The 18,317-nt window shown below is 31.8% G+C and overlaps 1 protein-coding gene across 11 annotated transcripts in view; it reads right to left on the minus strand.

Moving 5' to 3' along the window:
- Window positions 1–700: 700 nt before the first annotated feature.
- The window catches only part of LOC143055081 (potassium voltage-gated channel protein Shaw-like), a 73,701-nt gene continuing 56,084 nt past the window's right edge, over window positions 701–18,317 (minus strand). For 3 of the 11 annotated variants that reach the window (XM_076228226.1, XM_076228225.1, XM_076228222.1), the window contains 4 exons: window positions 14,700–14,735; window positions 7,826–7,996; window positions 2,787–2,948; window positions 701–1,236 (listed from right to left, as the gene is read on the minus strand). In XM_076228226.1, coding sequence (XP_076084341.1) covers window positions 1,085–1,236; window positions 2,787–2,948; window positions 7,826–7,996; window positions 14,700–14,735 — 521 coding nt within the window. In that variant the 3' untranslated portion in view covers window positions 701–1,084. The remainder of the gene's footprint in view (window positions 1,237–2,786; window positions 2,949–7,825; window positions 7,997–14,699; window positions 14,736–18,317) is intronic. The other 8 variants (XM_076228228.1, XM_076228227.1, XM_076228224.1 and 5 more) reach the window with 4 other exon arrangements.

The raw sequence follows: 18,317 nt of genomic DNA on the forward strand, positions 1-18,317 counted from the left end.
AACTGTTAGGACCAAAACTCCCAAAATCAAACCCAACCTTCCTTTTATGGTCATAAACCTTGTGTTTAAATTTCATAGATTTCTATTTACTTATACTAAAGTTATGGTGCAAAAACCAAAAATAATGCTTAATAGGGCCCCTTTTTGGCCCCTAATTCATAAACTGTTGTGACCTCAACTCCAAAAATCAATCCCAAACCTTCCTTTTGTGGTCATAAACCTTGTGCTAAAATTTCATTGATTTCTATTTACTTATACTAAAGTTATTGTGCGAAAACCAAGAATAATGCTTATTTGGGCCCTTTTTAGGCCGTTAATTCCTAAACTGTTGGAACCAAAACCCCCAAAATCAATCCCAACCTTCCTTTTGTGGTCATAAACCTTGTGTCAAAATTTCATAGATTTCTATTCACTTAAACTAAAGTTATAGTGCGAAAACCAAGAAAATGCTTATTTGGGCCCTTTTTGGCCCCTAATTCCTAAAATGTTGGGACCAAAACTCCCAAAATCAATACCAACCTTCCTTTTGTGGTCATAAACCTTGTGTTAAAATTTCATAGATTTCCATTCACTTTTACTAAAGTTAGAGTGCGAAAACTAAAAGTATTCGGACGCCGGACGACGACGACGACGACGACGCAGACGCCAACGTGATAGCAATATACGACGAAAAATTTTTCAAATTTTGCGGTCGTATAAAAAATGACAAAGTCAATTAAATTCAAATTCAATCACAACTATGGTTAGAACGCAATCATAAAACAACTTTTAAACACACACTAAGTCTTTTTCCGTGATTTGATAATTAACATGAATGTTTAAATATTCAGATCTCCTAAAATGGCCATTTAATACATCTATTGTTTAATCGAATAAATAAAAAATGCCGGTGCAAAACAACATTTCCATATGTTAGCTTAATATAAATGGTTTATTCTTTCGAAGCTTTCTTCCTGGATTCTTGAAGCGACTTCCATCCTGTCTGTACTTTAAACTATATCCAAAACTAACATATACGTCCCAACTGTGATATGGATCACTTTCTAGTCATGTGACTTTATTATACAGAGCCATGAAGTGTTCGTTACGTATTTACAGCTACTAAATTGTTAGATGTTGGAGGTGAAGATGAGGGTGTATGGTTTGCAGATCGTTGTTCAGAGTTCTTGTTTGTATCGATTGGCGAGACCTTAGTATCTGGTTTTCCGTTCTCGACATGGCCACTGTTTGGTATAACTGCACAAAAAAGGATGATCACATTAATATAAAATTTGTACAGAATAAAGATTACAAGTACAAAATATATATATACAGTGTAATTGTCTAATCCGACACACATTTCAAAAATATAGGAATAAGCAAAGCAGGGTGTCGTAATACTCAGGTTTTGTCTGCAAGGATATGCATATTTTAGGACCATAAACACGTGTCTGTTTAAAGCAGGGTGTTGGAATAATCAGTTGTCGGATTAGGCAGGTTAAACATAGAAAAACATGAGGCAGACATAGGTGCATGATTCACTGAATTGTAATATTTGAAATATTAAATAAGGATGACTCAGCAAAAACCAGGCATACACAAGATAATAGTATATCAAACATAATTTTGAAGTAAAAATTTAACATTCAAAATAAACTCGAAAATTATACTCCTCTGACGTCATACAGCAATATGTGTTGTCAAGACGTTGTAGATGACGTTGCATCAAACCCAATTGGCCGTTTCAGAATCTTTAGAATCATGGGCAATTTCATTGTTCGTACCCCAAAAGAAAACAACGTCACGTCATTGGTTGAATTTCCATTGTTTATGACATTATTAACCAATCACGACGTTTTGGTTCACAGTTTGAAAATATTACCCAGGATGCATTAGACGGCGAATTGTGAATGAGTTAGTAAAGATGATTACCTTTTTTGTTTTTAAAGAAAAGTCGGTGCATTTGTAAGTACAGATTTTTCATTTTTTTAACAAATTTAAGAACGACGATTGTATGTGCTTTCTAAACAAAAGAACAGCCATGTCAAAAGAACTACTTTAGATATATTTCAGAAAATAAACAAATATATGATTTTGTTTGCTCTTTATTATCTTTTATTCTAGTAGTATACTGCCGAGAATTGTATTCAAAACTTTACCAAAATTTGTATCATAGCTCATTAAAAGTACCTTGACCTGAACTACGTTGCTAGATAACAACAATATGATATATCATGGATATAAAAAGCCTTTAATTTAACTAACGAGTCCTAAGTAAGTAATCTGCTGTTCAGTAGTTATAGTTTGTTGATATGGTTCATAAGTGTATCTCGCTTTTCGTTTTTTTTATATTGATTAGACAGGTGGTTTTCCAGATTGAATGGTTTTACATTAGTCATTTTTGGGACCCTTTATAGCTTGCTGTTCCATGGGCGCATAAAAGCTCCGTGTTAAAGACCGTGCTTTGATCTATAATCATTTTTGGTTCACTTGAACAAATTGTGACTTGAATGAGAGAGTTGTCTTTTATATCTTGTCACTGATTTTAGACGACTGATTTGTTATCATATATATTCCATAGATATAGGAAGACGTGGTGTGAGTGCCAATGAGACAACTCTCCATACAAATAACAATTTAAAAAGTAAACCATTATAGGTTAAAGTACGGCCTTCAACACGGAGCCTTGGCTCACACCGAACAACAAGCTATAAAGGGCCCCAAAATTACTAGTGTAAAACCATTCAAACGGGAAAACCAACGGTCTAATCTATCACTGCATTTTCTTAATTCTAACAAATACTAACACGTTAACATACGTTTTGTATCCCTGGATCGTGGCATAGGTGGTGAATTGGATACAGAGTTTGGATGTGTAGTAGCAGAAGGTATGGTTGTTGACTTAGGAGCCAATCCCGCAGCTTTTGGGGCCATAATCAAACTTGTAAGAGCCCCTGTACCTTGTGTATCTGAAGAAAAAGCATCATTATAAGTTATTTATGTTTTGACTTGTTATATATCTCGATGAACTTCTGACAAAGATGGCATTTATTTGTGTCAGCCTTTGTTTGCTTAGCATCTTGCAACAATATACTAATTTAAATACAATCAAAGTAAAATAATTTCTACAAATACAATATTTTTAGCTTTGTATCGTTGTAATTTGTTTTGTAGAAAATACTCATTTGTTTTCTGCTCTTTGGTCGGATTATTGTCTCTTTGACACATTCCCAATATATCTATTATCAATTCTATTATTATGTATATATCATTAAACTCCGGTAAGGGAGACAGATCCTGCTCCACATGTGACACCCATCGTGTTGCTCGTGTTATTGCAAACCCGGTAAACAGATTGATGAATTTTGTATATGAAGAGATCATTACTCTATAACTGTCTTCCATTTACCAATGCTATAACTTAAATCGTATGTTTTATTCCTATCTACACTGAAATTAATTTTATAGCAGTCAGTTTTGGGAATATGTAGATATATACACATACTGATTTCTGTAAACAGTTATAACTTTGACTATTCTCTTTAAGTCCCTTTTTGGTCATATATATCTCCTAACGTTAGTATATATTCCTTGCAACCTTCAACTGTTAAGGAATGAGCATCATAATGAAGTTTAATACAGGAAGAAAGAATGCTGCAAAGATTTTATTTGTATTGTATCCGTTTTGCTCTGTATACCATTTAAATTAAACATCTACTTAAACTGATTATTATTTGGCATATAACAAAAAAGTTGCAAAAGTTTAATACTGCCTCAATTTAAGATACCTGGGATTTCCATAATAAATATTAACCAAAATCAATTTTGTGTCTTCCAAAACAGTACATATGACGTTCTGGAACTTTATAACTGTCTGAATTTGTAGTGAATGTGACGTCTTAACATAAGAATCTATTTTACAAATAAGACCTTCAAAGTGATGCATTCTTCTTTAATGTAGAAAATATAAATCCTTTGAAGAACCTATGATTAATTAAGAGTACATCAATATTGATAAAGCATGATTTCATTAATAGCGAGGATTGTGCTATTTGTATTTAAATAAAACGAAACCAACAACATCATTATGTCTAATAAAAGGTTAATTTGACTGATCATTTTTATATCTGAAAATATGAAGAAAAAAGTTAGGTACAAGTAAAACATGATGGCAAACCATTAAACTAAATACTACTAAAGAAATTAAAAACTAAAGAAACAACAGTAATGATTACTTTTCTTTAAGCATGGTACAACCTACTACATCTAATAAATCAGTGTGAAAATAAAACTTCTTTGTCGATATCTACATATATATGAACAGTATTACAAGCATATTAAGAAAGTTCAATAATGCATCTCAAAACTGACAATATATTTTAGACATAGGATAATCCGATTACAAATTTTTAAAAGTTATTTTGAAATTTAAGTGTTTGATCCTATTTAGTTAAAATTTCAAGAAGGAAAACCTGTATGCTTATTTTGTTCTAAACACTAATGTGAGATGAAATGCTTTGCAATGGCACATTAAGAACCATATAGTGAGGGTTGAATTTAGGCGACAGTAGTTAACTTCCGTTGCTATGTGTGTTACATTTGAATGTTGTGTCGTTGTTCTCCTCTTATATTTAATGCGTTTCCCTCAGTTTTAGTTTGTTTCCCCGATTTAGTTTTTTGTCCATAGATTTACGATTTTTGAACAGCGGTATACTACTGTTGCCTTTATTTACTTATGTTCAATTTTCGTTAATCACTTAGGAAAAGACACATTTATGTAACGAACAGAGGTAATTTATAAACGAGTATCTGAATACATTAAGTAAACTCATCATATATACCAGGATTGGGTTTTGTAATTACGCCAGATGCGCGTTTCGTCTTCAGAAGACTCATTAGTTTCAAAAAAGATTAAAAAGGCCAAATAAAGTACGAAGTTGAAGAACAATAAGGTGTATGTGCTGTACGTATATCTGAATACAGGTCTGAAGAAATTAAGGCTTGTGTTGTAAGCGTGTCCGAAAAAAACTAAGATTTATGTGTTGAAAGCGTATCTGAATAAATTAAAGACAATGTGTTGTAAGTAGTCAAGTTTTAAAGTTAGATATATAATGTCGTAATGTAAGATTTACATTGACTTATAGTTATCAAAGGTCAGACTTATAATTTGATACGCCATAAGCGCGTTTCGTCTACATAAGACTCATCAGTGACGCTCAGATCCAAATAGTTGGAAGGCTATAAGTATAAAGTTGATGAGCATTGAGGACCCAAAATTCCGAAAAGTTATGCCAAATACTTAGGTGCTATCCTGTAATCCGGGTTTTCTGTTAGGTTTGTGTTGCTCAATCGTTAGTTTTGTTAGTTTGTAAGGCAAGTGCTCATTGAGAGGCAGTTGCAGTATACCACACCAGCGTTTTGTCATGCTTTTCAAATCATGCACTGTCTTTTAAGCTCTTGTTCATGCTGTCAGTAGCTACAATATCTAGGCTTTTTATAGTGTGATTTGCCGTGGTAATTTCTACATGTAATTAACCAGGAAGATTTTTGTGTGCATGGTGTCACTCCACACCGATGTAGGTCAGAAACTAGTCTGACTATCTAAACCATGCGTTGTTCATAGTTGTCTTTGCTTTAGCGTCTTTATATTTTAATTGGACGTTTCTGGTTGGTATGGTCTGTTAATCATTTTGTTAATTAATTTTTCCTCTACTCCTGGCATCCCTAGATTTCCAATTTCGCTTTCTAATACGTTTCACTTCTTATTTACCCTTTTTGGTGGGGCTCATGTTGGATAGTTTTTATTTTTCTATATTGTGTTTTGTGTACTTATGTTTGTGTGTTAGTATGAATTCTAGCAATATTACAAGCAAAAAATGTACCATGACTAAATATATTTGTCACATTGTATTTTACATTCCCTATTAAAAAATATGACGAACAGATTTTCTTTCATCAAACGAAACACTTTAATTGTATGTGCTAGTAATTAATGAGCGACATGGGTTTAGTAGCATCTTATTTGTTTATCTTTAAATCTTATAGTGTAAACATTTTCCCTCTTCAATGAAAACATGCTCGCTTCAAGATTTTTACAATCGTGTTTAAAAGATCCTTGTTTAATTTTGAATATGTATTTCTAGATAATATCTGATTCTCATTTTTGACAGAGAAAAATATTTAATTGAAAATTAAAAACCACCTGTTAACTAATTTTGAAAGACATATATGCTGAATACTTCATATCATTTGATCAACATCTGAAAAAGAAAACAATAAATAAATATAGGCCTTATTTCTCCAAAAAGCTGTGATAAAACGAAAAACAACATAGCAAGCAAACGTATCAGGTCATGCATGAACAGTAGCAATCATTTCGGAATATTTTCTTACATATTTTCTTACATATTTTAGACAAATTTGCAGAAATTTCTTCCATGGCATTTGTTTCTGAATCAATAATATAGTTGCACTGAAATATACAGTACAGAGGGGATGGGTGATTCAGTTAAAACAGTTTAAAGAATAAACTCAACATATATACCAGGATTGAAATAATGAATAAAGGCCAAACGCGCGTTTCGTCTACTAAAGACTCATCAGTGATAATCAAATCTAAAACAGTCAAGAAGCCAAATAAAGTGTGAAGCTGAAGAGCAAATTTACACTTTTAGTTATGGTAAATGTAGATTAAATATATCGCCGACTTTGAACTATATATCAACATTAACAGGACCAATTTTACTGCACCACATGCGCATTTTAACAATAAGTGGATCTTTAGTAATGCTCTAGTCCACACTATGTGTATGTTCAACACCTAAAACAAACGCTGAAGGGCTGATGAAACCTAGCGTACCGAAAAGTAAACAACAACCCTAACGATTGAGCAGCACAAACCCATTCGTGACCTTGAGCTATTTTATACTCTTTAGACTTTTAGATACATACCTTTTTCATGACTCTATTCTATTTAATTCAACAATATTTCGAGATATTATAACAGCAAATCTTAATTAATCAATATCCTTATTTAATAGTTATACAAATATGTGGCATGAGTGGTCTTCAACACGGAGTCTTGGTTCACACCGAAGTGCAAACCTTTATTACTTAGCTAGTGAATACCCGCGGTGACTAATAGTCCACCTGAAGAGGAATAAACCTTATAATACAGGATAATAAATCTGGGCATTATCACTCTAAATCACAAGTAATCACCTTGTTTCTTCTAAAACCAGCAAGGCTAATTTTAACAGAATCACCTTAAAAAACTCTATAATCAAGGTATTGTTAGATGAGGAGCGATCGTTTTGAATTTGAAAAGTATGACTGCTACTGATCATTCCTGTTATATCTAATAATACTATTAAGTAAAAACTAATAGTATCAATACAAAATATGTAATAAAAAATACTAAAGTACAAGAATTAGCAATCTGATCGTATGTTTCCATACGTGGTCAATGGATGACAATTTTACTTTAATATCGAAAATGTAAAAATACTTTAATACAGAAAACTAATACATATAGTTCTTTTCATTATAGATTACAAAATTTGTTTATTGACGATGTAGAAAACACTTAACCAGATTGCTTAGTGTGTGTAGCATGGCATGCAAAGTATAGTATAAATGTATATATAAATGGAATGGAGATAGTGTGGAACGATTATAGCAAGGAAAACACGGGGTAAGCATATAAAGCATAGGGTAACAAAGCAGGAAGGCTAAGAAAGTATTAAGGAAAAAGGCATTTCATAAAACGAAATTTCTCACAAGTATCAGGAAGCGGAAATAAAGACGAAATCTCCTATTCCATTACGGAACAGTATGCAATACTAACCGGATGCCTTAATTTCAGTTACTTTTAATGGTGTACCGGGATTGGAACTTATTTCCACAAGTCGTGGTGGAGACTTTTCAAGATTGGATTGTGGTCGGGATCGGGGCAGAGAATCCTCTTTATCAGTATGATTTAGCATCAACATCGGAATACTCTCTTCTCCATTCCGGCCTAGAGCAGAACATTAGAATAACATTGTTAACAATGCCATGCACATGGAGTAGCGGTCATCTGACTGATTTTGGTAATTTTTAATGATATTTAACTTTAGCAATTTGCAATATTTGAGTAGTTTGATGTGAAATTGTTTGTCTGAAACTATAATATATTTGTCTGATAAACAGCTACTCCATGCATGCGATAACACACACATGTTATAAGTGTTAAGTTTGAACAATTAAAGCATTATTAACGTATAAATCAATATTTTCTCTGTTATATAACTTAAAGTATGTTAATCTGTGTTAGGCGCATCATACTGCGCGCTCATAAAAATAATATAATCCATTAAACTGAATTGTTTTTCAATCTTTAAAATATTTACACAAAATACTTTCATATATAACAACTACTTTTCAGCAAATAAAAGTATAACACATTCGTGTGAATGTTTTCCCTGAGTTGATGTTGAATGAATAATACTTCAACATGTATATAATATGTGAGAGAGTAAAAACTGCAAAATTAAACCTAAGAATTTATAAACGTCACATTGTTATCAACGTATTATCCCATAATATAAAAAGAAATAAAAGATTAGCTTGCAATATTTCCTTGTGCAACAGTGCTATGAAATGAGGACGATATCGGTAGATGTTTTTTGTCATTTTGAAAGTTGTATTATTCAATAAAAGTGTTATTACATTAAACTATTGGCGAATATCGTCCCTAATAGAACATTAAGTGAACTCGGAAGCTATGGCAATATATACTATACTAGACAATATTTACCAGCATCGATGAATAATTATCGACTGTTATGTTTAAAAAAATGCTTTAGTATTAAAACAATACAGGAAATAACGTTACAAAAAAAAAATAGATTCCCTGATATCTTGAAGGGAATAGTATCATCAAGCAAGTGACACAACATTTTAAATAGTGAAGACCATAATAAACAACAACGATATGTTTAAATTACAATAAATACACTTTTAAATGTTTTGTTTACTTTATGGAAATGCTACTTAGTTCATAAATGTACAGAATATGGAAAACATGATGAATACCGTATGTAAACAGATACATAAATTATGTGCACGTAAAAGTAAGCCCAAGTGCCAAATGATTTATGTACATCATAATACACACATTTTAAAACCATCTGATTCCGTTCATATCAAGGTGTCACATATTCGTCTTTGAATTGATCTTTTCAATTCTGGGAAATCCAATTTGCCTTTTGTCCCGTTTATAGTTTTATAGTAAATGGTTCAAAAAGATCAATATACATATTCTGCATTAAGTATACATATAAAAACCTAATTTTCCAAATAAATAGTTTTATCATTTGCCATTTAAAACATATCTCATTCTAAGTTCAATATACAAAGAGAGGGATGCAAAACTGTGAATCACTGTATAACAATGTATAAGGAAGGGGAACTGTTTTAGTTTAATGGTTATTGGATTTTTAATTTATATTTTAAACAAAGCTGAACTGTTCAATACTTTAAAAATCGATAGTCGTTTAATTTGAAAGCATTATAATGTAATTGTTCTTGTACACAAGTCTTTTATAAATGGGATGAAAGTTCCTATTTATATTTGGTATCGCAAGAGATCCTGTAAAACCACTTGTGACTAATGGTGGGCCAAATTGCTTATTGAATGTTAAAAGAAGTCTTCACTTCGGAAATCCGGCAACATGGATATCAAATTACTAATTAAATGCAATGAATACCGATTATTACCATGAAAATAATCGAATGTTTTCCTTGTGGCAAGCGGCCAAAATCAATATGTAATTATTTATAATTTCACGATTAAATTATTTCTCAAGAGTTGCACTAAGACAACTGCTTCGGATGCACCTTTGCCATTGTGAATTGCTGAATCACCTTTTGTAATAAGTTTAACCTAAATATTTAGACTACATGTTGAGGGTACACTGTAATTAACGATCGTGGAATTTTATGATAGAATGGTCGTAAATTTGTCTTTGACTAACATTTGTTAATACAGCACTTGAAAAAAAAAAAACCATGCAGTTTACAATAATAGGTATATCGGTTAAATTAAACGAGTGTAACTTCTGTGTGTCCTAAAATTACTGAAAAGTGTTTTTTTTTGGGGGGGTTTTAACAGGTCACCAGCGAAAGTGGATTTTCATTATGAAGTTGTGGTAAATTTGTCTTTTCGCTCAAATTCTTTTACACAGTACTTGAAAAAGAACGTGTGGTTTCAAATATAGTTTAGGATGGTAAATTAAACGTGTGTAACTTTTGTGTCCAAAACATCAATGAAAAGTGTGTTTGTTTTTTTTTTAATTATTTTTAGAAGGTCCGTGCTTGCATGACACTTCACGATACACCGAAGTACAAAGCAATAAAACATATATTCCCTGATGTTGACATTGAAGTTTTCATTAAGTTTTTCATATTTTAGACTGTCTATAAGCTATTGCAAAATTAAACAATATATTACTGTTCAGTATATCAAATCAATTAAAACCAGTCATTATTTGAGTAGTGCAAGAAAAAGTCAAATTTGTGTCGACATCTTTGTGCGATATTTTGTATAATAAGGGTGAATGAAGTGTGTCGTATAAGGTTAAAAAAGTGAGATCTGAAATGGAAGTCTTTAAAATCTATATATCTTAAATGATACAAATTATTAATAGAATCGGCCTTAAAAATGTCAATTTGTTTTATTAAGATATCAAGTATGATAATTTGAACATAGTGTAATATAGGAAATAACAAAAAAAAAAAAAAACAGATTACATGACATTATTTCTCTGTGAAAAAGTAGAAGTTATTACTTTTTAAAGGCCACTTTTAGATGCTTAAATTCGGGTCATTTTCAATGCCCTTTTTAGTTTATTTTCAACCTGAGAGATGAACATATCCCTTTGGTACCTGGCGCTTCTTACAAGCATTTATTTATGAATTTGTTTCTTTTCTGGATTTACCTTCCTTAGGACAGCTTAAAGCAAAAAGGTTTGAAAGCCAATGATGTACAAATACTAAAATACATAAGGTGTTTATGACTAAAAGGGATCTTAAATTATCCAATGCTTAAAGTGAAGTAAGAGTGTATTGCTAGACGAGACAGCATATGCCTTATAAATGATATTACTTTCACAGTTGAATAATTTCAGGACCAATTGACCGATAGTACAGATAAAAAGTAACTTAATCGTTATGCAACAACAACTATCATTATAGAAGTATATCTTGCCTTAAACGGTGTGAAGACAGATAGTTTGGTTGAATTATCATTCAAGAAAGACAAGTAAAATTGACAACAATATTTCAGAAGAAAATAAAACCAGATGGTTATTAGCATCATAACAAGATTTTGCCTGGGGTCATTATGAAAAGTGCGCTTAATCCTAGCTATGCCAGAGTAGTAGTAGAATGTACAATTGTACAAAAAACTTATAAAGTCTCAACTCAATGAGGCAGGGTGAACCTTAAAGACATTATATATTCTACTTGTCTTCAACGAAAAAGGTAGTTTGTCAAATCATTTGACATTGAAAACGGTTATTGCAGACACACTTATGTTGCGCACTGTAATTGCCATTATAAGTCCATACCAGATCGTGCAGGTTTAAAAGGTAGAAATATATAATAAAAAAGGCAAATGAGCATGCGTTTGAGAATTGTTGTTAAACAATACCGCTAATCACGTTACAGATTAAGAGATTTACCAAAAAGAAATATTCCCAATAGGCAGACCCATTCTACACAGACAAATAGAAAAACAATCATGATAGAATTGAACTAAAGAGGCAAAAGATGAAACATTTCTAAATTTAAGGCTCTCTAAACATAGCTGAAATTAAGTTAACGATATCCCCAACCAAATTATCCTATCTAAAAAGTAATGCGAATATGCGCGTACGTTGACGATTTCCTAAACTTACATTAATGTTCATAACGTGCAGTACCACGCATGTTTTGTTGACAAAAAATGTATGATTCTGTTGGATGAGAATGTTTGATTTTGTATGATTTTATGAACTTCCCCTTTTTGAATTTACCCTAAGGTTGGGTATTTTTGTTATACTTTTCTAAAGGTAAATGTGAAAAATTAAAATATTGCACACTACGGTCTATATGAGGCTAGATACATCTTTAGCAGAACGTACCATGAGTATATGTTGCCTTCTCATTAATGTTTTGATGCGAACTTCCCATAGGAATTTTTGATTTTTTTTGTCAGTTTGCAATTACATGCATAGCAGCTTGCAAGGAATACAAATGCCTGCGAGGTTATAATGTCTACATATATTGAGCTTTGCTAAAGCAAACATACTTTCACAAATCCCGTGTCCTGCGCTGTGTATTACTAATTAAGTGCGCATGTGTAATGACTCAAAAATACCCGCACAATGCTATTCAAAGAGCAATCATTCCTTTTTAAAATTTGTCTTTAAAATTGTGGATAGAAAGCAGTTGGAGAAAGCATTTGGATTGCTTTTTGTACTTGTTGAATATGAATACATCATTTATCCATTAATGATTAATCTAAAAGTGATCATATTCCTCAACATTATCGTTAAATTTTCACATTAAATTAAAACATGAGTTGAATATTTAATAGGAAATTTGATCAGCAGTATATGCCAGTAAAATTATTTACATAAGGATTAAGTTGTCTCATACATTAGTATTTAACATGTTTAATTTTATATATAAACAAGTAGTTATGAATTTTACAGTTGATTTATATAAGACATCCCTAATAAGCTAAGACATATTTGATAGGTTCGAAGACAAACAAGGGTTAAATGATGTGTATTATGATTTTAATGATGGAAATATATGTTAATCTGTAACAATTGTATGATTACAGGATTAAACTGTATGGAACGGGTGGTACAATAAAGTTAGATATCCTTATACCAATCTGATAATGGGAGATAACAGCATCAAAAAAGGGGGTCAAAATGATAAGAGGTTCAGATAGCTCTTTGGATAGTTGTCACTGTATATTCCCATTAGTGAGAAAAAGGTCAGAACAAGCCGTTACAAATACAAGTCTTTATAAATATTTCTTGAATAAACAATTACTAAACAAACAAAAACGAGACAATATATCGAATTTTGTAACTACTAAAACCAGTTGCTCCGCAGGGCACAGCTTTATACGACCGTAGAGGTCGAACCCTGAACAGTTTGGGCAAGTATGGACACAACATTTAAGCTTGATACAGCTCTGAATTGTGATTAAATAGTTGACACAACATAGGTTTCTGACACAGAATTAATGTGGTCTAAGAACTTAAACTTAAAAACTTAAAATTTTAAATTGGACATTTACCTATTATGGTCCAATATCCAAAATCTAAATACATGGTTAGATTTATCATATTATCATAGAACCCCATTTATTCAATTTTTGTTGAAATCAAACAAAGTTTAATTTTGGACCCCGATTTGGACCAACTTGAAAACTGGGCCCATAATAAAAAATCTAAGTACGTGTTTAGATTCAGCATATCAAAGAACCACAAGAATTAAATTTTTATTAAAATCAAACTAGGTTTAATTTTGGACCCTGTGGACATTAATGTAGACCAATTTGAAAACAGAACCAAAAATTAATAATCTAAATACACGGTTAGATTTGCCATATCAAAGAACCCCAATAATTTATTTTTTGATGAAATCAAGACCCTTTTGGTCCCTAATTCCTAAACTGTTGGGACCAAAACTCCCAAAATCAAACTCAACTTTCTTTTTGTGGTCATAAACCTTGTGGTAAAATTTCATTTCATAGATTCTGTTCACTTATACTAAAGTTATTGTGCGAAAACCAAGAAAAATGCTTATTTGGGCCCTTTGTTGGCCCCTAATTCCTAAACTGTTTGGACCAAAACTCCCAAAATCAATCCCAACCTTCCTTTTATGGTCATAAACCTTGTGTTTAAGTTTCATAGATTTCCAATTTTTTTATACTAAAGTTATAGTGCGAAAACCAAAACCAAATGTCTTCGAACGACGACGACGCCAACGTCATACCAATATACGACCAAAAAATTCTCAATTTTTGCGGTCGTATAAAAATATGTGTGCGTGTTCCTTAATCTTTGATTTTCATTTGATGCGACTGTTGCTGTTTTCTGGTATTTCATTTGGTTATAATGATACTTTTTCTTCTAGTAAACGATGTTTATTCTAAAACGAACAGTTCGATCTGAGCTCAATCTAAAACGTGTATACTACTAACTATAAAGAAGGTTACATAATTTTCGGTAATTTTGTTGCGTTAGATAAAGCACTTTCAAAATATTAAGCTTGTAGTCAGTCAAATAATAATCAGTTACTTTTCAAGCAATTCAGAGGGTATCGCCAAACGCATAACTTTTTTTTAACAAGATGTAAAAGAATTGGTTCAAAAATGTTTAAACTTACGACAAATTAAGGTTTGGTATAAAATATAGACACTTGTGTATTATTGAACAGTGCATGTTGCCCTCTTAACGTGTGTGTGGTTATTTGTGTAGGTGTGTTACTGTATCATTAATATATATTCCTTATTTTTTTTATATTCATAAACAAAAAATAAAATATAGTAAAAATAATTGATCAATAGTTTTGTTAGTTTGCACATTGACCAGTAAGATTTGAATGGAAGACTTGTATATGTAGCGGTAATGGAAATGCAAAATCACCCTGAAGCTAGTTCAGTAATACATTACCAACTATTTGTCCGAACGGATAAGCACCGTAAGCACCTGTTATGAACAAAACACTACAATGTAAACATTCTCTAATTTAGAATACATATACAAAACATTAGTGACTAATGATCAATCTAATTAAAATACAGTAGCCCTTTTCAAAAAATATCTTAAGTGTAAAATGTATCGTAATATTTCCTAACAATTCAACTAAATATTTTTATCGTAAGATAAATTTTACACACAAGATTTTTTGTGAAAAGAGCTACAGATCCTGTATTTACTCTTAGCATACAAGGAAATATTCCTTTCTACTTTCTGTTTTGGTAATTATTACATTAGCCAATGAAATGTCAGCCTTCATATATTTGAAGGTATGTATGACTACGACTTAACAAGAGGATTCTGAAAGAGATTTTTAGCAGAAAGTAAAAAATAGCTATGATAGATCCTTGTAAACAAAATGTGGCAACATGATTTGTATCTTAATAAGATAGACTAAACACTAAGCTAAGACACACACTAACATGTCTTGAATCGTTGATATTACATTTTGTACGGAAATAATTATTAATCATAAGTGTCAGAATTGAATAATCTGTGCTAGTGCTATTGAACTATTGAATCATTAAAGTGTATTAATTTGTATTCAATTATAGAGTGTAATATAGCCTTAATATGCTTAAGTATATGATGCAATATTAATGTATTATATTAAGTTGTGTGAAAGTACAAATGGTTAATTTTGATATTAATGAATATAAACTAAGACTACTGGTATTTCAAAAATAAATATTGTGTTATTCAATAAAGTTATTGTGATAAATTAGAAATAAGCTTATTATCAATTAAATGATGATATCTTCTCCGTTTACAAATACATGCAGCGCAAAGGAATATAGGAATGTTTATTAGGTGCTCTCTGTCGAATATATGGGTATAGTTGAAAAGGTCTGGATGTGATGGTTTAAGTAGTCACATTTTTATTTTTTATTAATGAAACTAAATGCAGTATGTGTCTTTGATATATACACATAATGACGAGGAATCATATAATCATAAAGAATTTAAAGGAAACGATTTTTTGGGAAAAATATTTCTGAAATGTGGTGTAAAATCTACACATACATATCGTTTCTAGAAGAGACCGTTTATTTCAATAAGAATGTGATAATTTGTGTGAATGTTGTTGCAGTGATATTTTTTATGCTCGTACAATTCATATGCCTGTAAATAACACCTCTAGTTAATTCTTTATACAATCTTTTAATTTATTTTTAGAAATAGGTTAAACTTAAGTGTCGATCTATGCTTGTTTCTCTGTCAGTTAATCATGGGCTAAAAAGTGATTTGTATGATATCATGTTTTCTCTTCAATTTTCCATTACAATTAGCCGCTGTCTTTAACCTCTAAATGAACTTTTGACTTGTGTTTAACCATGTTATTTTTCTTCTGATAATTTATGATATACAACAAAAACATCTTGAAGTCTTATAATTCGTGACGCTTTTTGAAGCTTTTGAAAACTAAACCTTCCGTGACGGCACACATGAAACCAATACACATCAGATAAAACCCTCCCCTTGACATAATCTCACTACTGTAATCATTTTATCACTGAAAATCACCTTTTTAGGGGTTTACAAGAGATATTTCATTAATGTTCTCTGTACTACTGTTGTGCTGCAGCTTGCTGATAATTTTAAAAAGTAAATACTGTTAACTGAGATAAGTGATAAACTGCCCTGTAAACTTCGTCTTTTTATAAAATTAAAATATACTTTATCGTTAGACTCCAGTGGCATTTTATTAACACATTGGTTCATTTAAATAAACCGTGCGAGTATCAAATTTGGGGGCCTGGATGAAGGGTTTTCCATTTTATATTTCTCTATCCTTTATACTTTTTGCCTATTATTCTCTTTTTTGGATATGTAAGCACCTCGGTATTCTTTATTTATTTTGGTCCATTTTTCTCTATTAATTTTAAACATTATTATCTTTTCTGTAAACCCCGTCCACACACTCACGTATGCACTTAACAACAAGTATCGAGCCTTAGAACTCAAAATCATAACCAGTTATATTGTTATTTCGCATATTAATATAACAAATATGTGTTTTACGTTGTTATTCAAAGCGGTATTTGACTTAAGATACGAGTGTCTTGATTATTGTGAAGAGAAAAGAACATAGAGTGGTTGTGACGTAACAATAACATCAAAGGGAGGTAATGACGACAAGAGTGTCAATTTACTCACATTGTTGGCAGGTAGATACAGTTGCTATTGGTTAATAGTACGACAATGATACAACAATGAACAATATCATTATATGTGAGGGATTTTGTGTCCATGAATGTTTTGAAAATGCATCTCTGGTGTGTTGCAACATCAAACAAAATATATTTTACTTGAGACACTAAATATTGACGTTTACAAACGAAAACCAATTTTAGTTAGAGAATATTTCCTCTATGTTTTCCTACATGCATGTGCTCCGGCATTTAATGCGTACGTTGAAAACCCATCTAGATTCTTCAGGGCAGAGATATAAGAGAGATAAATCTTGTTTGTTCAAGACAGAGAGAGAGAGGGCAGATAATCTACATTGTTCAGGACAACGGGAAAAGGGAGATAAATGTAGACTGTTCACAGTAGAAAAAGGGAGATAAATCTTCTATATTTAAGGGAGAGAGAAAGAAGATAATCTACATTGTTCAGGACAGAGAGAAAAGGGAGATAAATCTAGATTGTTGAGGTCAGAGAAAGAAGGGAGCCACCTCATGATTGTTCAAGGCAGAGAGAGAGAGAGAGAGAGAGAGAGAGAGAGAGAGAGAGAGAGAGAGAGGATAATCTACTTTGTTCAGGACAGAGAGATAAGGGAGACCAATCTAGGTTGTTCAGGGTAGAGAAAGACGGGCGATAAATCCTGTTTGTTCAAGACAGAGAGAGGGGAGATAATCTACATTGTTCAGGACAAAGAGAAAAAGGAGATTAATTTAGATTGTTGTGTTCAGAGAAAGAAAGCAGATAAATTTTGTTTGCTCCAGGCAGAGAGAGGTGAGATATTCTACATTGATGAGGATAGAAAGAAAAGGGAGAGAAATGTAAATTGTTCACGGAAGAGAAAGGGAGATACATCTTGTGTATTCAATTGCTGAGAGAGAGGGGAGATATTCTACATTTTGTAGGACAGAGAAAAAAGGAGATACATTTAGATTTAGTCAGAGACAGAAGACAGATAAATCTTGTTTGTTCAAGGCAGACAGAGAAGGAGATATTCTAGGTTGTTCAGGTCACAGAGAGAAGGGAGATACATCTTGATTGTTAATGGCAGAGACACAAGGATGGTACCAGAATTTATCAAGTCGACAAAAATAAAACCATGATCATCAGGAGGGCATGATGAAACCCAGTATTACAACTGCATTAATCAAATTTCTTTATATAGCGACCACACAAATATCATACCTTAAGTCAGATGCTCCGGATGGGTAACATGAAAGAATTTCAGTTCTAGTTCACAGGTACCTTACATAATTGAATTAAAAGTGTCCTCTACCAGATAGCCAAATTATCATTCAATTAAGGTACAATATCACAAATACAAAAACATGAAAAAGCACAATATTG

This window comes from Mytilus galloprovincialis, chromosome 12, assembly GCF_965363235.1.
Source record: "Mytilus galloprovincialis chromosome 12, xbMytGall1.hap1.1, whole genome shotgun sequence".
NCBI lineage: Eukaryota > Metazoa > Mollusca > Bivalvia > Mytilida > Mytilidae > Mytilus > Mytilus galloprovincialis.